General features: G+C 45.1%; 1 protein-coding gene across 2 annotated transcripts in view; it reads left to right on the top strand.

The window, feature by feature from the left end:
- The window catches only part of LOC146074754 (uncharacterized), a 52,628-nt gene extending 34,256 nt beyond the window's left edge, over nucleotides 1-18,372 (top strand). For both annotated transcript variants that reach the window (XM_083183213.1, XM_083183214.1), the window contains 5 exons: nucleotides 7,125-7,239; nucleotides 10,146-10,294; nucleotides 12,411-12,485; nucleotides 14,524-14,637; nucleotides 15,628-18,372. In XM_083183213.1, coding sequence (XP_083039339.1) covers nucleotides 7,125-7,239; nucleotides 10,146-10,294; nucleotides 12,411-12,485; nucleotides 14,524-14,637; nucleotides 15,628-16,899 — 1,725 coding nt within the window. In that variant the 3' untranslated portion in view covers nucleotides 16,900-18,372. The remainder of the gene's footprint in view (nucleotides 1-7,124; nucleotides 7,240-10,145; nucleotides 10,295-12,410; nucleotides 12,486-14,523; nucleotides 14,638-15,627) is intronic.
- Nucleotides 18,373-22,868: the final 4,496 nt, after the last annotated feature.

Below are 22,868 nucleotides of genomic sequence, written 5' to 3'. Positions count from 1 at the left end.
CATTCAGCTGATCCGTGCCGGAGAAGGTGAGGAGAGGAGAGTACAGAGCTGAGACCCTACCCCGATCCGGGAGTTTACGAATCATTCCACGGACTGGGCTTTCCACCAGTTCAGGTACATTTCCCCTCCATTGTGCACTTATTGCGTGTCTGAGTTGGAGATATTTATAGAAGTGTTGGCGTGGTATTTCATACTTAGACATCATTTGTTCAAAAGAATACAATATCCCATCCTGAAAAAGGTGTCCGATCTCAGAAACCCCGAAAGGCACCCACTCCGCCCCAGCCTTTAGTTTATAGGTTTCAGGGAAGTCCTTATTCCTCCATATAGGGGAGCAGGAGTCTACCACTGGGTTGCCTCTGATGGCCCCCACTGCCAGCCACACTCTACGAGCCTGTTGCAGGAGGGGGGGGAGCGCCGCCAAGGGGGTCTTTGCCAATAAGAATTGCAAGGGTGAGAAAGTTAATCCCGCCCTACTCAGCAGGGCAGTAGGTAAGCCCCCGTAATGCGCAGGTGTAACCCACTCTACCAATTGAGCCAGCTGAGCTGCCAGATAGTACAATCTCAAGTCTGGAAGTGCCAGGCCTCCGTCATAGCGAGACCTACACAGAGTTTTGGCTGCTATCCTTGAACGTTTGCCACCCCAAATAAAGGCGACAATATGTTGCAGGATAAGTTTGAACTGAGAGATTGGGATATATACTGGAGAGTTTTGAAGGATATATAGGAATTTGGGTTGAACAGTCATTTTTATGAGGTTCACTCTGCCAGTGACCGATAGGGGAAGCGTTTGCCAGACACGAGCTCTCTGGCGCAACGAAGCAATCTGTGGGGATAAATTCAGAGCTATAAAATCAGAGGAGGAATGGGAGACCTGTATTCCCAAATATTTAAACTGTGTACACCAACGAAGGGGGTAGTTATATGACTCAGGTTGCTGTGTGGTAGGGAGCAAAGGAAATACTACAGATTTTTCCCAATTTATCCCCACCCCGGAGAACCGGGCGAATTCCTTCATTAAAGCAAGGAGTGCTGGGAGGGAGGAGGACATGTTAGTTAGGTACAGAATCATATCATCAGCATATAGCCCAATTTTTTCCTCACTGTTCCCGATCCCAAAGCCCCTGATCAGTGGGGAGGTTCTTATATAGCAGGCCAATGGTTCCACCGCAAGAGCAAATAGTAGGGGGGACAGAGGGCACCCCTGTCTGGTCCCCCTTCCCAAGTCAAAGGAGGCTGTGGTGAAACCATTAACCACTATCCGGGCGGCCGGGCCAGAATACAACAGCTTAATCCATGCTAAGTAGTTCGGTCCTATCCCAAATTTAACCAGGACGTCCCATAAATAGGCCCACTCCACGGAGTCAAATGCACGGGCCGCGTCCAGTGAGACTATGACCGCATCATCCATGCCTTCTCCAGCCCACTGTATGTAGGTGAAGAGACGTCGTAGATTGAGGGTCGTTGATCTACCAGGCATAAAGCCAGTTTGGTCGGGATGTACCAATTCTAGTATAACCGCGTTTAGACGTACAGCCAATAGTTTAGCCAGTATTTTAATATCGGTGGATAACAAGGATATGGGTCGGTACGCGTCGAGGGATAGTGGATCCTTACCGGGCTTCGGGATAAGGACTATCAGTGCCTCCGCCATAGAGGGAGGCAGTGAGCCCTGTTCCAGCAAGCTATTGTAGAGGGACAGTAGTCTAGGGGCAAAGAAGGCTATATGGGTTTTGTAAACTTCAATAGGGAGTCCATCCACTCCTGGGGCCTTAGAGTTGGGGAAGGCTTTAATTGCCCCCTCCACCTCCTCTAGCGTAAAGGGAGCATCCAGGAAACTTCTAGAGTCAGTGCTTAAACTAGGGGTAGTGATATTATTCAAATATTCGGTCAACTCTACAGCGGTGTAGGTTACCCGGGATCTATACACTTCCTTAAAATGATTATAAAAGGAGTTTGCAACTGGTAGGGTCCCAGTGCTCAACACGCCATCCTCTTGCCGCACGCTGTGCACAATGGTAGGGGGAAGACTCTCCCTAGCCAAATAAGCCAGGAATTTACCAGATCTATCACCCTGAGTATAGTAATCGTGGGACTGAAACAGTAGGCGCCTTTTTGATTTGTCTAGTAACAGCTCATTCCATTGTTTGTTGACTACAAGCCACTCCACACGGTCCACCTCAAGCCCAGAGGCCAGGTATCTCTGTTCCAGCTCTGCACTCTGCCTCTCCAATTCCACCTCAGCCCTGCGGCTGAAGACTTTTAGCTGTGCAACACGGGTAATCAGCGATCCTCGAAGGAACGCTTTAAATGTATCCCACACTAGTGAGGTGTTTTCTTCTATAGGATTATTAGCAAAAAATTCCTCCCACATTGCCAGTAATTCGGAAGCTGCCCCCATCTGCGTCAGCCAAAAGGGATTAAAGCGCCAGAATTTCGCTCCCCTAGGGCATTCCAGCTCTACCGACAGATATACAGGGGAATGGTCCGAGACGCCCCGGGGTAAATACTCAGTGGCGGTCACAGACGGGACCAGCCGTCTAGAGATCAGGGCCATATCAATGCGAGAGAAAACTCTATGGGTGCTCGAGAAGCAGGAATAGCAGTTGGCCGATGGGAACCTAAGCCTCCAAACATCCACCAGACCCACCTCAGCAATAAGACGAGCGAAGGGCGTAGCCCCGCTCCGTCCACCGCCAGGGGCAGGCCTCCATCTGTCCAGGGACTCATCCATAACAGCGTTAAAGTCCCCAACACAAATAACTGGGTGTGAGGGAAAGTCCTGCATAAAAGTACACGCTGTATTAATTATTGTGGGTTGATAGGGAGGAGGGTTATATATAGCTAACAATACGATAGGGGAGTCATGCAGGGTACCCGCCAGGAAAACATAACAGCCCCTGGGGTCTATTTGGACCTTTTGGCATCTGAAACCCATATTCTTATGTATTAAAACTGAGACACCTCTAGAGTTAGGGTGAAAGACGGAGTGAAAGGTCCATCCCACCCAGGGTTTTTTAAGAGCTAATACCCGACTGCCCACAAGGTGAGTTTCAAAAAGACATACAATACCAGGGGAATGAGTCTTAAGCTGATTCAATACCAATGTACGTTTAACTCGGTCATTAAGACCCCTGACGTTCCATCCTATGACATTTACCATTTTATATCAGAGGGGGAAGGAAAAGGCAGGAGTAAATAGCACATTATTGGTCTGGAATGAGCAGTTCCTCCCAGCCCACATGCCACCCAGAAGAACATATATAGGAGTAGTGCACACATTTCAATAAGAATAAAAAGACCTAACATAACATAAAGAAAATAACAACACCCCGCCCCCTCCCGGCATACCCACCCGAACATAGGTATACTTTTCCCCTAACAATCAACCCTATGTGACCCCTCTAAGGAGTCGTTCTACTAAAGGAACAATAAACCCCTAAGGGGCAACTATTACTATGGCCTATAGAACATGGTTATCCTGACCACAAGATGTTTGGTCAAGGGGGGGAGTAAACCTCTCATAAAGGAAACATGTCCGTGAGAGTATGTCCCCCACATAGCATTAAAGGTAAAGGCTTTTTAGCATAACGGATTATCCCACACAGATTAGTTACTTCCCCGTATAGCGAGAAACTCAAGTAGTTTAGGGAGGGAGATCCCGGGGAGCCGGCTGTGTGTCCATCCACGTCGAGGCTGCCTGTGGAGAGTCAAAGAAATGGGTTCGAGTGCCAGCAACCACTCGCAGTCGTGCAGGGTAGAGCATGGAGTACTTCAACTGCAGGGAACGTAGCCGCTGTTTAACACCTGCAAACTGTGACCTGGATTTCTGGACCTCAACTGAAAAGTCCTGGAAAGCTGCCACACGTTGGCCCTCATATTCGAGGGGACCCTTCACCCTTGCCAATCTGAGAACAGTGTCCCGGTCTTTATAATGAAGGAACTTCGCAATAAACGTGCGCGGTGGTGCGCCAGGGGGTAGTGGGCGTGTGGGGACCCTATGCGCTCTTTCCACCGCAAATTGGGGGGTGAATGCATCCTTCCCAAACAGGGACACCATCCAGGATTCGAGAAAGGATTCCGGGTTTGCGCCCTCCGCCTTCTCAGGGAGCCCCACAAAACGCACATTATTCCTCCTGAGCCTCCCCTCCATATCAGTCAACTTTTGCTGACATGTAGACATTTGTGATTCCAATGCGGAGAGGCGGTTAGGGATAGGTGCAGTGGTATCTTCTAACGTAGAGATCCGGGTCTCAGTCTCCTCTACCCGGTCCCTCAATTTCTGCATGTCCTGACGTATAAAGGATATGTCGATTTTAACCTCCGCTACCATACCAGTCAGGCGTTTCTCCGAGTCAGTAATGGCTTGCAGGAGTTGTGCCAGAGTCACTTCAGTGGGTTCCGCCATCCTGGTTTCAGGGGAGGAGGGCCCAGGGGAGTCCGGTACACTAGGCGGAGGGGGCGCTACAGAGGGAGGGGGGGATGGTGCTCGTTCCTCTCTAGCGAACTTGGCCAGCCGTGCCGCAGCAGTAGAGCCGGTCTTTCGGCCCATAGAACAACAGGAGGACTCCCAAATGGGGATAGCTACAGCTGTTTCTTGTCACTACCAGAGAGGTTGTCAGCAGCAGGGGTTCTATTTATCAGGTGCCCAAAGTAACCGGGCTTAGGATCACACCACAGTCAAAGTCACAGCAATGGGTACACGATTATAGGCCCTCTTTAAAGGAGTATAGGATAATGCGTGCTCTTCCTCAGTGGCAGTTATGGCAGGCCGTCACACAAGCAGAGCACAGTAATAGAATGGGTGTTAGGCTCAATCAGTTCTGTGAAGCAAGGCAGTCCACCCCACCTGCAGCCCCAAGCTGGCAGCTAGTTATATGAGGGAATTATCAGCGTTATTCTGTGCACCAGCAGGTAGCACAGGCTCAATCAGTTCTGTGAAGCAAGGCAGTCCACCCCACCTGCAGCCCCAAGCTGGCAGCTAGTTATATGAGGGAGTTATCAGCGTTATTCTGTGCACCAGCAGGTAGCACAGGCTCAATCAGTTCTGTGAAGCAAGGCAGTCCACCCCACCTGCAGCCCCAAGCCGGCAGCTAGTTATATGAGGGAGTTATCAGCGTTATTCTGTGCACCAGCAGGTAGCACAGGCAGAGCAGGGGTATTGCAGTGTCTTTTTTCCCCAAGATGGTGGGGGCAGCTCACTATTTAGCAGGAGCTTTTCACTTGCAGATGGCAGCAATTAGGCAAGGGACTCCAGGACACCAGGACAGTGGGGCCAATCACTACACCCTCCACCGTTCCCCTACTCAAAGGTCGACCTCAGAGGGGTCTCAGGTCCCCAGATATCACAGTATCTGCAGGGGGGGGATGCCTCCAGAATGGCAGCAGGTACTCACTTTTTGGCAAGCCCTTCAGTCCGTGGAAGCCTGCCAGGAGATCGCAGGCAGCGGGCACAGCAGTCGGCGCTACCCCTCCGGTCCGCCCCACAGGTGTGGATGTTTTGCAGGAGGGAGGTTTGGACCGTGCGGGAGCCTGTCAGCGTTGGTGTCTCGCCGTCGGCGGCTGTCTGTCCGGGCGCACGCGGAGGCTGCAGGCTTCCGTCAGCTCGTCGCAGGGGGGGTCGTCCGCTCCCCGCTCCCTCGCCAGCGAGGGGGGCCTGATGTCAGCGGACACAGCGGGGTCACTGGGCTTCCCCCTCCGGGCGGTGCCGCACAATAAGCAGCGGTCTTGCGCTCTCCTTCCTCCGCTTCCAAAATGGCGCCGGCAGCGTGGTGTAAGCAGGGGGATCTCTCCGGCGCTCGACACAAGGTAACTCCGGGGGCACAGGGGTCCCTCCTTGAGTTCAGTGTATGCAGGGGAACGGGTGCCAGCTATGCCCACCTCTGAGAGGCTTTTTCCCCGCCGACACAGGATTTTTTCCAGGATGTTTGGTCAGGAGCAGTGCAGGCACACGTCCTACTCCATTCCCCGCTAGGCCACGCCCCCCTTGGTAAACCCTTTACTTCTCCGTATCATACATGTCTCGTGTCTTCTGTCTGCCTTACGCAATCTCTCCCTGCATGTTACATTGCAATACTAATAAAGAATTCCTTTAAGCTGTGTACACACGTTGCTATATATTGCTCAGTGACCATCTCTGGTCGCTGATGAACAGGAGACTCTACCAGAGGGAAACAGCTGACCAGCAAACATTAGGAGGCTGAACACAGGAGGGTGCGCCCGGCGATTTATCGCTGCAGCACAAACAAATCGCTGGCAATATGGTCGCTCAGCGACCATATTGCCAGTGATATTGCACCGTGTGTAGTAAAAAGTGTTAGACATTTAGGGCCTTATTCTGGTCGGTGCGGCCGAATAGGAATATGCGGCCAGGACCGTACGTCCGAAACCCCGCCTTCCATACGGATCGCCAACTCCGTCCGTATGCGGTAAGAAGCTGTCCGCACGGACTGCAAGTGTATTTCTCAAGGAATACGCCTCCTCCATCTCAGGTAACCTCTCCCATCATTCGCTGGTCGCAGAACATCGAATGCAGGGTCGAGTGGTCCGCCAGCTCCCGCAATCTCAGACCACACGGGCATTTCTCCGTGCAAAAGCAGGGATCTGGGCGGGCAGCTGACATCCGGCGATGTCATATGTCCGCCCCCTACACGTGCGTCAGGACTGCATTACCATATGTACGCCCAGCATTTGCATGGGAACGCCAATGAAACGCGGGGCGTATGCATATGGTAATGAGCCCAAATAGCCCTTCACGCCCCTCTCCACCCCCTGTTCAGAGTGTTCACATTTCATGCGGGATTTTGCCGTACGCCCCGCTCGCACAAATGCAGAGACGCCTCTGCACATGCGCAGACAAAAAACATCGGCGGCACGAACGCACGCGGATATTACCACACCAACCAGAATAAGGGCCTTAATGAAAAAATAAAAACTGCTTTCATTTTCTAAACTGTATTAGAAATAGGTCCTGACCTATACCAACTCTGTAGTGTGCATTGCTTTTCATAAATGTCCCTCCAGTGTATTTTATGCATCACATGTAAAATGTGATTTTCATGTATATTAAGGAAAACAAAAAATTCTACTGTCTTATATTATGCTGCACATATTCTGCATTTCAGTTGATGTTCTGGCTACGATTCCTGAGTGTAACTCACAATTCTCAGACCAAGCCCCATGTTTTCCTGATTGGAAGCTTCATAGATGCTCTACCTGAGGAAAACAAAGCAGAGATTGGTAGGTATCTCTCTCTCTATCGATATATATATATATATATATATATATATATATATATATATATATATATATATATATATATATATATATATACAGGGTCTAGTTTGACAGTCAATAGGTGGACATTTACAAACGGTTGACTGCAAAAGGTTGACCTTTACAAAAGCAAAAGGTTGGCATGATATACCTGTAGGTTGACACATGAAAAAGTTGGAGGGTAAAGAATGAAAAAGTCAACAAAATCGTAAAAAATGCACGTCGACATTTGCATGTGCCAATTATTGCCATGATGACATTTTGCTTGTGTCAACCTTTTGTCAATGTCAACCTTGTGCATGTTGACCTTTTGGTGTGGACCTGTCATCTATCTACCTAGACATTGTCGACCTTACATGGCTAAAGAGCCAAAGAGGGCAGGACATATTTAGCAACTCCTAAACATTTCAGGCATGCTCTCTTTTTGTTTTCCAACACTCTGCAGCTCATTGTCATGTTAATGGAAAGTTTACCTAATTGAGAAGGTAGATTGTGAATGGCACAGATGGAGCAGGCTTATTGGTAGCACCGCTGTGCCGAGGAGATGCTTGCGCCTCCCATTGCTGCGAATGGGTCATGCGAGCATCTCACATGCACACTCGACTCAGTCGCGTCGGCGCGCACTGAATGGCACACACAGAGCTGCTAAGATGAGAGTGGCTGTATGCTTGCCGACTTAAAATGCTGGGCGTTCCCTTGGCCGACCCCCGTCCCGCACCGAACCTTGCGACTATGCAAGACGCCAAAGCTGCTCGCAAAGGGGAGCCGCACATGCCCACAAAAGTCTGTGCGCATGCGCAAGGTCTTAAACATCAGAACAGGGCCGAATTTGGCCCCCGTATGAAGGAATTAGAATGACCCCATAATATGTTATGGTAACACTACTCAACAAATGTAGTAAAAATCTCTGCACCCAGCACATTAAGGTGTTTTTGCCTAATTTATCGATGCTGAATTCAGTGGAAATCAGTGAACATCACACGCTTTAGATAGTTTTCACACAAATAACAAAAAAATTGAAATATTCTCATTGTATTCATTTATACAACACAAAAATAACTTCAGAAATGCTTTAATATTGCAGAAACTAATCGTAAGAAAATAAAAAAACTCTTAATGAATGGTACCCGGTTGATAGGTTGACAGTCAATAAATAGGTGGACACTATATAGTCAAATGCTAACAGGGTAAAAATCTTCGCTTCCACTTGGATTCTGCAGGGTGCCTTGTAGTACCACCCCCTACAAATATGACAAGACAAATAAAAGAAATAGGAACCCATGCTTCCTATTGGGATATATGATGGTGAGTTGTGAGAATATTCCAACATCTCCTCCTTTATGGTCCTCAGTCCAAATTCACAACCTCCAGAATAAAACAAAAAGAATCTCATGGTGCAGATTCACAGTTAATTGAAGAAATTTCAACTTCAATAAATGTATATGTGCCCGTACCGTATCAGGACCTTTTCCAAGGCCAAGAGATATAGCGTAGATCGTGAGTCACATTTTAAACTTGATTCCCTCTTAATCCTCCATTTTTCCTCAAAGATATAAACATATAGAGGAAAAACTCATCGCGCAATAAGCAAGTACATTTATTCTCATACACAACATTAAAACACGTAGAAAACAAAGCCTGGTACCGTATCTGGCCTATTACAAAAAGCTAGTTAAGAAGCTTTTTGTCAGATGTTTGGGGTCAGATGTTAGAACCCGGGTAGATCTCCTTATAAAATCTCCAGAAAAAGTCCCAGTGTCAGGTTACAGATAGGGATCCCAGGTACCTCCAAACCACCAACGCGTTTTGAGTGGCGAGCACAATGGGGGGTGGCTGGCTGACGTCCACCCTGTCTTCAGCCGAAAGCCCACAAATATTTCAGTCTCCACTTATGTTTGCGAGCCCTGGAGAAATCATTTGATAATCGGTGACCATTAATAGATTTCTCTGCCATCAAGATATGCTGGGAAAGGTGGTGGTGGTGGTGGGGGGGGGGGGGGTTGCGGCTCCTTTGGGGCTTGATAAGCTGTGTGCTTCGCAGCTTACCGAGTCAACCAGAATGAGGGCCAATAATATGTCATTGATCTCACTACAAAGAGACAAGCCATGTTCCCCCCTTCATTGCAGGGTCCCAGTGTCCTTGGTAGTATGGCTCCATTGTCAGAATGTCTTGGTGAAATCATTCCCCATGTTCATCACTTGCACTATGGATGCAGGGAAAAATTCTAGATAGGAATGTAAAAATAAATACATTTTAAGTGTCATTCTACTACCCATATTATTGTAGTTGTCCCGATAGATAATTCAGTATGGACATCATGTAGTTGGTCTCTTTTCTGTTCCCTAAGAATCCATACACAGCAGCTTTGAAGGAGGACCAAGCAACAGACTCAATTTCATCCATTTACCATAAAATATTTAATCAGTAAGCAGTTTCTTGTCTTTGGCTTTCACTTATTTTTATTTATTTTTAACTTAAAGCCTGTCCTCCTTTATCCAGAGCTTTTACGAAATCATTAAAATGAATGTGGAGTTGTGGCAAAATTATTTATGTGGCCTTTGGAGTGTGCGGTGCTTGACTTTCTTCTTTCCACCAACATAGGTTTATCTCTCCAGTCACGTCTTTGTGATGCAGTGATTTTTTATGTCTCTGGTGTTCTATAAACCCAGAAATAAAATGTTTCTAAAAATTTCGAAAATATACCATATTTCTTATGGTATATTTGGATTCTGCGCACAAAATGACATGGACATTTTGTATATGTCATGTGAAATGCATAATCACTGTTGAGTAGTGTAATCCTTTATCTGGAATATAACTTGTAAACAAACAACTTTTCCAGCACAACTTCTTAGTTTATCTCTTACAGCCACTCAGTTTTATGAAAATGTGATGAAGAGAGAGATCGAGCTGTTCAATTGTTTTCAGAAGCAGTTTTTTGCCATCAACTGCAGAGATATGGCTGATGTGGAGCCCGTCAGAGATGCTCTGGCAAAGACAGTTACACAGATCCTTCAGGTAAGAATGCCCACACATACAAAAATGAAATGCCAATAAAACCAGATTTTTAAACATGTTTAAAAATCTGATTCAGCAATCGATTGGCGATCCCTATTCATTTTTGATTGGGATTGCCAAAAGGGGGAGCCCACACATTAAAGATTAATTATGGCAATCATCTCCAGAACGGATGATTGTCACAATTAATTGCTGATGTATGGGGCCCATAACACTGCATATCCATATTTATTGTGAACTAATGGAAAGTCTGCTGTTATCTGCTGTAACATCCAAGTTTAAACTAACAATTGGTGGTTAAAATAACCACCCTTATAGGCGCCACTGTATAAGATGACAAACATATCCATATTTTAAATGATATATATTTTAATTAAAACATGCATAAATCAAAATATAATCAAGAGTGCACACTAACATAAAATTTCACATATATAAACACATCATAGCACAATATTCCTAATATTCCTAGTATTGAGGCTATTATGAGGCATATACAGGTTGATTATCCCTTATTCAAATATTCGTTATCCAAATTATTCCGAAAACCATACATTCCAGAAAGTGACATTATTTTTTTTTTTTTTTTGCTAAAAGCACTACTGGGGACATCTGTAACAGCACTACCGAGGACATGATATGTAACTGGCACTAAGGGCCTCATTCAGATCTCATCGGTACTGCGTGCCGATGTTGTGCGTCTGCGCAGGCGGGTATCTGCGCATGTGCAGGTGTATGGTGCGTGCACCCACGGCGACCTTTCGGTTCGCCAGGTGCATGCACCCATGGCGGCGTGGGGGGGGGGGGGGCGGAGATGAGCGGGGGCGCTGGGCTGCCCCATCACCATATGGGAACGCCCAGCGTTCCATGGGGGTTCGCATGAGAACGCTGTGCGTTCTCATGGTAATGAGGTAGTGACACGGGTGTGGGGGGCGGGTAGCTGACATCACCGGATGTCAGCTGCCCGCCCATATCACGCCAGCGTGCACGCAAATGTAAGTAACTGAAAAGTCACTTATATATGTGTGCACGCTAAATGGTCGGTGAATCAACCTGCGGTGAATCAACCTTGCATATAAACCTGAATAACCCCCTAAATGTGTACAGGAAAATTATTGCTTGGCATTCACATTCAGTGCCTGAGATAGTATACAAACTTTGTTTTTATGTTTTGAAACCTTGTTTTACGCACAAATAAAATATATTTGTTTGTATTTGATGTGTTTGATATGTTTATACAGCATAAATGCAAGATACCTCATTGAAATATAAAAATATTCTGTAATAAGGAATACTCTGTTATCCAAAATTCTTCTGGTCCCAAGCATTTTGGATAAGGGATACTCAACCTTTAATAGGTTATACATGTCTAAATGGATGTGGACTTAGGCTTTTTCAGAAATAAAATGGGCAGTAGTAAAGTTCCAATTTAACTCCTGCAGTTCCACTTTAATATTGCAGTGTTTTATATTGCACAGGTTTATGTTGCACAGTCCCCACTGGCCAATAGATATAATTTCTCTGTAATGTGGTTTCCTGTCTCATAAAAAATAGACTTGTCTCCACTCCTGTTTAAAGCAACATCCCCTCCTGAACAAGAATATTTGTTCCGTGGATTAAGGTGTCAGCATCACGCAGATGTCAGATCTACAGCCAGAGTTCAGGGTCCAGTGGTGTTATAAAGTGGTGACCTCTCTCTGTGCCAGTCCAGCTCTAAATAATGCATTTCTCCGCCTTAGAGAATGCTCGGCAGCTTCCTCCGCCATAACGTGCTTGTTGTCAGGGCTTTTATGCTCGTTGCCAGGGAGTAACATGCCCATTGCCAGGGGTTACATGCTTGTTGCTCATTGCCAGGGGCAGTGTAACTTCCGTGTAGTGATATACACTACCCAGTAGGACCTCTAGTATCTATTAAGTAGGACTTCTAGCATCTATCTCCTCCAAGGCGGTGGCCTTTTTTGTATGGACATGTCGTTATTATTATTATGTGCCTTGTGTAGATGTAAGAAGATCAGCTGTGTGTACTTATTAGAACCAGATATCGCTGTACTGTATGTACAGCTCTATCTTTTGTATACTATTATGTGTTAAAGGCCTACTCTGGTTGCAACTTTAGAACTCAAAAGATATCCCTGTTCCGGAGATTTGTCAGCTGGTCATGAAACAAGTCTTGTATCTACGCACACAGAAGGTAAGTGCTAATGTGTGGACATAGTTTGTACTAGCCTATGGGCAGTGTTTAGGATTCGCTGCACAGTCGCCGTGTTCCGGAGGGCTGGAGCCCTCGCTGCCAGCCCTCCCTTACACACTATTCAATGAGGCAGGGGCTCGCTGCCCCTGACGGCGAATGTGTCCGCCGCAGGGAGCCTGAGGACGGTGGCAGGCAGGGAGATGGAAGTCTCCCTGCCTGCCCCAGAACGTATGTGGGGGGGAGGTGGGCCCCCCAGGAGCCAAGCCACACAGGCTGCAGCCAACAGGGTACCGGGTATTCACTGCACCCGATCGTGCATATGTAATGATCGGGAGCAGTGAATATATGAATATGTAATGAGCGGCTCTCGGCTCCCGGCCCCCTGCTGGCTGCTATGTGTAAAAAAATATATATTTCTTAAAATTAAATATATATTCATGTGCTGTAAGCACATGAATAAAAATAGCATGCCCCTTCACAAAATAAAATTCCTGATTTTTTTTTACACCAAATTTAAAAAAAAAAAATATTATTTTAAAAGTTCACATTCCACTTCACCATAAAAAGATGGCGATTGCTACACAGTGACACACGGCGAAAATCACTTAGAAAGCAATTCGCCATCTTCTCATGGCGAATCACATTGAAAAACCCATTGAAAAACCACAGCGAGTTGCGGAGAGTATCAGACAGTGAATTGTCCCTCAGTCACTGTTCACCGTCGGCAAAAAGTGCACGTTGAATAGGGTGATTCACTTTCTGTCACAAAAAATCACCTTCCAAAGTGAAAAAAGCACAAATTCGCCATGAAGCATGGCGAATTGGCCTCATTGTATACTGCCCTATGACTGTAACCCCCAACTGCATTTTATGCACTATAATATGAATATTTAGCCTTCTACATTTATTCCGCTGTATGATACTTTTCTCAAGGCTTAAATCCAGTCTCCTTCTAGCTGGAGGGGTCATACGAATATGAGTGACTTAACTCAGTGCAGTGAATGGAATCCGGGTCGCTTCAACACAGGATACCCATTCACCCTGCACCTGGACTCGCGAGCGTTCCGAGTCCAACCCTGGTCAAGACCTGGGTTGAAATTCCGGAACGCTGGACCTGGACCAGGACCCTTTCACACTGACTAATTTCCCAGGTTGATGCAAGGTTGATGTGCAATAACTCGGGAAATATTTGTCAGTGTGAAAGGGGAATTTGACCCTAGCCTCATTTGATTATACCAGGACATCCAATTGCTGAGTAAGCACTCTCTGGGCATTTCAAATATTGTATCTGCACAATTCTGTTTGACCATCTCTTTACATTTTTTTTTACTTTCTAGTGCAATACAGAAAAGTCTGTAATTCTGCTACAAAAATGTATATACCTTCCTTAATAAGGGCCAGATGCACTAAGCTTCAAAAGTGATAAACAACCAAGCAATCAGATCCTGACTGACAGTTTTCATACACCGTCTGTGACATGGCAGTTAGCAGCTGATTGGCTGGCTGTTTTTCACTCTACATTTGATCACTTTTGAAGCTTAGTGCATCTGGTCTTAAATGAGAACCTTAACCAATGAGATCATAGACTCTGTCAATAAATAAAAAAATGGTGAATTGCTATCTGGAAAAAAAAATCATCTAGTTCAAGACAGTGGGGCAGATGTATTAAGACTTAACAAGAGATAAATGCAAGGGTGATAAGGAGAGATAAACGTCCAGCCAATCAGCTCTTTACTGACTTTTTTCAAACACAGCCTGTAACATGGCAGTTGGCAGGTGATTGGCTGGGCGTTCATCTCTCCTTATCTCACTTGCATTTATTTCTGGTTAAGGCTTAATACATCTGCCCCAATATCCCTCATTCTAATTGCTTCCCTCCCCTGCGCATTCGCTCATGGGAGCCGATGTTAAGCATGATGTTAAACTTTTATGCGCATGTGCAGCCCCTTCGCAGCTTTGCAGGTCAACCAGAATGACCCCAAATGTATGATGCTGCATTTCTGGTATTGTCCAATTGTTTGCTCTTGTACCTTTACAGGTTCGTTTCCAGCGTTTGAAAGAACTTTGTGACAAAATTGAACAGGACATTTCAAGCCCAGTCTGCTCAACCACATTGCTAACAGCTGTGGAATATCTACATAATATTTCTGAGGTATTATTACTCTGCTATGAGTCTTCTGATTAGTACAGGTATACGTGGACCCAGTGCATGATGGGAACATTGACAAAACTGAAGGGGATCTAGACACTACCTACTTGAAATATAAAATTGATACAAACCGTACATTACAAGTTACTCTATATTAAATTGCTACAGATGTTTGCCAGACAGAACTAAAGTAGCTTAAGCCTTGGATTTGCACTGATGTGTGATCTGTCTAGTGAGTACATATAAAGATGCATACCATATGCTCATACCAGCGATCATGGTGAGCATTTCAAACAATACACTTTTGCCAGATGTTATTATCCAAGGGTATTCTTTTTAATTTGTATTTATCTCATAGGACAGTGTCTTGACAGCATTTGGGACATAATTAAATTACCATAATAAAACAGTCCAAGAAATTAATTTACACACAAGAATAGAAGAGCTTAACTCAGCCAGTACTCTAGTTATTTCAACTATTTACAACGCTAACTAACACTAAAGGCCCCTTTCCACTAGTAGGAGGTATCACATGCGGAACCTTGCGTGCAATACCCTGCCACCTCACCCAGTGGCTCCTGGGTGGGTGGATCACATATGATACATCGTATGTGGTCCTTTTGTATACCATATATTGTATGCAATCCCAGCAAGGGCTAAGGGCTGTGATAAATATTCATGGCAGCCAGCAGGAGCTGCGATATGACAGTTTTCATGTGATCCGTTGTGTCTGAATCTCATGTAAAGCGTCCATATCACACTAGTGGATAGGGGCCTCCAGATGTCTTGGCATTCTGACCGTCGGTAGCCTGGTGAATTTCCTGTCTATTTGCCGGTATTTTGGCTGCATCCCTTTACAACAGCTTGTAGAGCTAGATCACTTTTATGAATGTGACTATATTGGGAATATTTGCAAGCTTGAGGTGTTGTGAATAATTATGTGTGTATCTGTATGTGTAAGCTGTAATAGCTTCTTTTGTATTTTTTTGACAGTTGTTTTACGTACCGCATTGGTTTTCATCCAGAACATGCTCAGCTGCAAATTCTGATCAACACTTTACTCCTGAATTGCAAGATGACTCAACAAGTCCTTCCCATGCTTTGTTATCAGGTGTGGTTATTTTAGACTTGGAGTGGCTATTACAAGATATATTTGCCAGATTTGGTAACTTTGCACTGAGCCCAGCATCTGGAACAAATATACAACTAAGGAGTTTCGAGGAGGTTGCTACAGCCCTGAACTTGACAGATGGTGAAGGGGATGCTGAGACTGTTTTGGAATTGCTGGAGGCATTTCAACTTCTTTTAAAAACACCGGAAGGGGAATTTGTGGTGCCTGGCTGGCTAAAACGAGGAGGCCCTGAAAGGCACGGGTGTCGGAAAAATCTACGAGGAGTGGTATATCGTTGGAAAGATTGTAGCTGGGGAATTTTCAGCCATTTCTTTGTTGGGCGCCTTCAAATACAGCTTATGCGTATATTTGGATCACAGAGGTGCCAACTTTGGAAGGAGGGAGGGCTTGTGGTCACAAATGCTCAGTTGAGGGTTGAGGTTTCAGAAGACAAGCGATCTTTATACTTGATTGGAAGTTGGAGAGCCAAAGATAAAAAGGGAGACTGTTACAATTTGTTGGAAAAGGTAGGAAAAGAAGTTGAAAAGCTTCTTCAGAATGAGCAGGAGCAACAGCATGAGAAGCTGCATTTTTGTCCTATGGAGTTGTACAATATATGCTGTGTATTGAAGGAACCTCAAATACCACTGGCAGCCACCATAACTGAAGAGCTCAGTGGATTTAGTTTTGAGCAAATCCTGGAAGCTGAAAAAGAAAATTCTTCCCTATGTGGTAGAGAGGGGAATATACAGCCATGGGAGTTATTGTTTCCCCAGCATGATACAAGAATGCTATCCAGTCTTGGAATCAATTGTAGAACACGCTGGATTGAAGGCTCTACACGGATGAGGCTTTGCTGTATGCTCGATACCCCTCATCCTCAAGGTCTAGATTGGAAAAGGTTGGCAGAACTGCTTGGTAAAGCAACCAACAGTATTGTACTAGAGATTGAAGAAGAGGCAAGAAATAGAGGATTATCACCTACCAGCATTGTATTAAAAAGATATCCTGTTACACTGCAGCAGCTAAGACAGTTTTTAAGTCAAATAGAGAGAGAAGACTGCACCGTTGAGATCGATAAAATGCTAATACAATATTGCAGTCATGAGGTCTACATGATGGGTCATAGTATGGATATGCCTGCCTTAGGGTAATGGTTAGGGCTAGAAATGTATATCGTCATAGTGAACATGGTGAATTTATGTCAAAGTGTACACATTGCAAGTCGACATGGTACACTCCAGCATAATGAACATGTCGATGTGCGGGACCCATCAACATATAAACAATGCAAACATAATACGAACATAATGAACAGTATGATTGTTGACCCTTGGCATGTAAACAAACCATACTGAACCCAGTGACTACAAACAATGGGCCTTATTCTAGTTCACTCTTTCTGACAAAATCCTTCTTAGATGGACAAAACCATGTGCACTGCAGGGGGGCAGATGTAAAATGTGCAGAGAGAATTCGATTTGAGTGAGTTATTTTGTTTCTGTGCAGGGTAAATATAGACTGCTTTATTTTTACACTGCAATATAGATATCAGTTTGAAGTACAAACCCCACCTAAATCTAATTCTCTCTGCACAAGTAACATCTGCCCCCCTGCAGTGCACATGGTTTTGTCCATCTAAGAAGTATTTTGTCAGAAAAAGTGAACTAGAATAAGGCCCAATGTATCTAATAATCTGTGATTCTTGTTACTTGTGAAAGCATTGCATTGTTCTTTTTTTTGGTCAGGGGCAAGCGCTGAAGGTGTGCATGCAAAGCGGCACCTCTGTGGATCATAGAGGATCCACGTGTGATCACTGCTCTTCCAATGAAGCTTTGTGGTGTACCCACTGCTGCTGCTGCTGCTTAATTACGGTATCTCTGTCCCAGAAGCCCTGCTAACACCTGCAATAGGAGGCAGGATGACTCCTGCCTTGTACAAATCAGCCTGCGCTGTAGCAAGCAATGGTGCACCTGCTGCTGGACTGCAAGATGGGATCCACCAGTGGGCGACTGAAATGAACTTACGCCCCAGCACCTGGAGCCCATCTACAGACAGCATTACTGAATACTGACTACAGAGTGCATCTTTCTGAATATTTTATGTTTCATTTTTAACAGAAGGAATAAGTTTTGATAAATTATATAATTAAACATTCTTCCCCACAGTACCATGGGGCTCTGAGACACCACAGAATATAGAGACATCCTCTGAGTCTATCCTATACTGGATTTATTTTAAGGGGACACATTGGGGCAGATGTATTAAGCTTTAACAAGAGATTTTATCTATCAGTTATGTGCGTTAAATGACATTCTAGCATACAGACCACCACATACAGAATCGTATGTTTTACATATGGCAATCAATACATTTGCCATTGGATATTAATAGTTGTTGCTATAGGCAACCAACCAGATACTATTATCTACTAGAAGGTGCTAAATAAGAAGTAGATTCTGATTGGTTGTCCATACCAACATCCCATCTTAGTAAATAAACACCTTACTGTATATGTCATTTTTGATATCATGTTTTACATTTTTTGATAATCTGTATATTAAAATGTATAATTCTACCACTGACCGTGCATTCTAAATTCTGTAAATATATTTGAAGAAAAATAATGGATGATTTTTTGCTATTTTTCCTGATGTTTCACAGTTTTTTCTTTATCGGACAATCTTATTGGAACGTCTGATAGAAAGACCAGCTGTGCACGAAAACACACAAGTTCAGTGTGTTTTTTTTCGCATGGCCACAGCAAATGGCGCTGCTTTTGGGAATTATGCTTAGCCTGCCTAAGGAAGGCAAAACAGCCGCGTCTCCTGCCAGCTTATCAGGGCTGAATAGATAGCCGAGAGTCTATCAGCTATTAGGATATCAGCCACAATCAAACCACAAATAGCGATTGCTGATATTAGGATATCAGCATATGGACCAGATTGGATTGCATATGATAAGCTTCGCACAGCAGCTTATCATATGCGATACTTAACCCTTTGATTGCCAAGTTCTCTGTGAGAGATGCGCAAAATATCCGCTTAAAGCAGGGGTGGGGAACCTTTTTTGTGCCAAGGGCCAATTGTATGGTGGAAAAATCCTTCGGGGGCCATATGTAAAAATTTCTCTTACAAATTGTCCTGCTGCAGCCGTCCCATGCTCCAGCGGCGGCCGCTGAATAGGACTGACAGTCTCTGGTTGCTGTTAATTAAGAGGAATCTCGCAAGAACTACCGATCTCTGGCAAGAAGTCCCCTGTACTTGACTCCAGGCAAAGCTGCCGGGTGGGCAGGAGGGCCACTCAGACCGGCTACGGGGGCCGCATACGGCCCCCGGGCCTGAGGTTCCTTACCACTGGCTTAAAAGTGTCAACATCTCTGTGAGAGATGCACAATATATCATCTTAAAATGTTAGCGCTGCTCACATTTGTTATAAATTATATAAATTCAAATTAAAAATGATGTGTAAAAACATAACAGGTCATTATCATAGCACATTTTATTAAGGGGTGCAATGTCCTATTGGGTTTGTCTAACATGCCCATTGGGCGTGTCTAACACCACCAATCAGGCATTTCTACCATCATCTATTGGCACTCACTACAATATAAAATGTCGCTCAGCCACACTATAATCTCCGGCCTGTTCCAGTTTTAATCTTCTAATTACTCTGTGTAACAGTACATGCAAATAAAGTAAAAACATATATGGATGACACAGGTATGTGGTAATATGACAATGGTCTAATACAATTAATAATGCAAAACACACATAATTGATTGATGGGCACTTCTTTTAATGGAATACAGTTCTAGAAAGCAAAAGACTTTGTTAAAAGGTATTGCTAGTTGCTAGCGACAGGGAGGTGTTCATAAGGGTGTTCACAGCATTAGGGGGTGTCTGTGCACCCCTAACACTCAATGTGCACACCTATGGTCATTTTGATGAATGAAAATGTGTGCTTAGCAATTTTCACTCAAATTTTAACAAATTCACTTGGCACTCAAAGGGTTAAGCAATGCAAATGCAGGAGGAGGTGCATACCACCCCCTGCCTGCATTTGCACTGAACTGCATTATGATCACAGTTTAGAGCAGGCATGTCCAACGTTGGCCCTCCAGATGTTGTGAAACTACACATCCCAGCTTGCCATAGTTTTGCTATTAGAGAATGCTAAAACTATTGCAAAGCATGCTGGGATGTGTAGTTTCACAACATCTGGAGGGCCAATGTTGGACATGCCTGGTTTAGAGGAACATCACGACCATCTCTCACAAAATTTGTTAAACTTTTCCATTTTTTTTTAAAGTGCAATCATTTTACACAGCAAAACCATGTTGCTGCTTCAAAAAATTAGAGAACTCTCACATAGATGTAAATTTCCTAAAATGTGAGTGTATTGAAGATGGGATGTTGCCCGTAGCAACCAATCAGATTCCACTTTTTATTTATTTAGGGCCTTCTAGAAGATAATATAATCTGATTGGTTGCTATGGGCAACATCCTGTCTTCAAAAGTACTCCCATTTTAGTAAATTTACCTCAAAACATTCTCACACCATTTACCAAAAATGACAACATACTCACACACACACACACGCAGTATGGATGGTGTAATGGTTAGCATTACTGCATCACAGCGCTGAGGTCATGGGTTCGATTCCCACCATGGCTCTAACTGTGCAGAGTCTGTATATTCTCCCCATACTTGCGTGGGTTTCCTCCGGGCAGAGGGGCAGATTTATGTTTTTGCTGGTGGGTGCTCAAGCCTGTTGAAAGGCTCAACAAGTAAATACAGTGGCCCGGCATTGGGACTCTGGAGTTACTGGCATGTGGGTGTTCATTAATTCCTGTGCTATACAATGAAGCTTTTTCTCTTTTCTGCACAATTACTGATGCACTTTATCTGTCCGTCCTGATGAAAAGGCTACCTAGCCTTGAAACTTTGACGTAATGGGGGAAATTTACCAATATGAAAAACCTAGTTTTTCGTATTGGTAATTCCCCTACGACTGCATACGACTGTTTCAGTCGTATGCAAAGTCGTGTTCCGGAGGGGAATGTACAAAGCAGTCATATACGACTGCTTTGTAACCCACCGATGTCGTAGGAATTCGTATTAGCGGCACATATATACGGCCGCTAATACGAATTCGTACAGGCAGTCTGCACGGATCAGTCAGATCCGTGCAGGCTGCAGAGTGTAAAAAAAATAGAAAAATTAAATAAATAAAAAAAAATCCAGCGTGGGGTCCCCCCCACAGCTGTAACCAGCACCAGGCTGAAGGAGCCGGGGCTGGTAATTAAAAATCAGGGAACCCGACAAATAGGGGTTCCCCGATTTTTAACAACCAGCCCCAGGCTCCTGCTCTGGGGCTGGTTCCCAAAATACAGGGGACAAAATGAGTAGGGGTCCCCCGTATTTTAAGAACCAGCCCCAGGCAAAACCAGCCAGCAGGGTAATGCCACAGCCAGGGGGAGACATTTTATACAAGTCCCCCCGGCCAAAGCATTCAGCCTTCTAACCAGTCAGCCTGGCCAGGGGCCCTGGGGGAGTGGGGACCCCCCCAATAAAGGGGTCCCCCCTCCAGGACTTACCTGACCAGGCTGAAGCCTGGTGCTGTCCCCGATGCCCCTGGGCGGTGGGCATCGGGCTGATTCAAGTGTAAAAAAAAGATTAAACTATTGTTTTTTACTGTGGCACTACAAGTGCCAGCAAGCTGGGACTTGGAGAACCACAAGTCCCAGCCTGCTGGGCATTACAGGGCCCGCTGGCACTTGTAGTTCCACAGTTAAAAAAAATAGTACACAAAACACACTGACACAAATTTTTTATAAAAGTTTAATACACACATCACACACACACTGATACTTACCTATCTTGATCCCGTCGGTAGGTCGCTGGCTCCGGTGTCGGCGGCTCCGGGGTCGGCGTCCTGTCTGAAGAAAATCCATGGTGGACCTGTGGAAGGAAATCCTACTCACCAGGTCCTCCATGGATGGTCTTGTGTCTTCTGTCTTCTTTTCCAGGGCTTATTTCTTTATCTTCTTTCTTCAAGCTGCCGGGCTCCCGGGACTTTCAGAGCTTCAGAGATGTTTCCTCCTAGACGTCTGGACTAAGAATGAATTCTAGCCAATCAGGAGCCGACTTTACTGGCTCCTGATTGGCCGCTAGGCGGCTCCTGATTGGCTAGAATTCAGACCTCTTAGCTTTTTATAGGCATTCCCACAGCAATGGAGGGCGTACCCCTGTGAACGCAGGCATGCCCATGCATTATCGGGGCGGACGGCTGATTTCACATGCCGGCGGTTGCCCCAGTTTGGTGGAGGGCAGCAATCTGAAAAGCAAGTATAGACGTCTCAGAGCAAAGGCTGGAAAAATTATTTGATGGTGAGCGACTATCGAATGATTCTCCTCCGTGCATCTACAGGCAAGCGGATGTGTAAGTGTACATATCCGGGCACATGCTAGTGCGGATATTTGCTTGGGGGGGGGGGGGGGGGGAGGGGGGCTTGCAATCGGTGGGGAGGCCTTTATATGCTCACTAGGCAGCGAATATAGCGAGCAGGTCTGAATCAGGCCCTATGTGCACTGCAGGTGGGGCAGATGTAACATTTGGGTGAGGTATATTTAAACTGAAATCTAAATTGCAGTGTAAAAATAAAGGAGCCAGAAACAACATAGCAAACACAAATCTAACGGCAAGCAAGGCAGCAAGACCCTCATTCTGGTTGACTTGATAAGCTGCAAAGGTCGCAGTTTACAGAGTGCCCGCCCTGACGAATCACCCCCCCTCGTTGCCATTTCCTCTTGCAAACATGCAATGCAACCACATCCTCTCGCATGTCCCACTGCTGGGAAAAGTTAATTTTCCTCCTTTTTTGTATATAGGGGGTTATTCTCGTTGATTTGCAAGGCTGCAAATTTGTATTCGTACTTATATCGTCAGTTAGGTTACACCAGGAATATAAAATAAAAATACTTTCCTATCATGCTGAATGTTACATCATCATAATGTTAAATTGATACTTTGTCCACGCAGATCAGTTCTTGGAATGTGGTGAAGAGTAGCATAGAGCGTATGAACCTGAAGGCTAATGTATTATGCTAAGGAGATTAGT

The sequence above is a fragment of the Crinia signifera genome, chromosome 4 (assembly GCF_055691185.1).
Source record: "Crinia signifera chromosome 4, ASM5569118v1, whole genome shotgun sequence".
Classification (NCBI taxonomy): domain Eukaryota; kingdom Metazoa; phylum Chordata; class Amphibia; order Anura; family Myobatrachidae; genus Crinia; species Crinia signifera.
The sequence above is the reverse complement of the archived record's forward strand: the minus strand, read 5'-3'. Positions and strand labels throughout refer to the sequence as shown.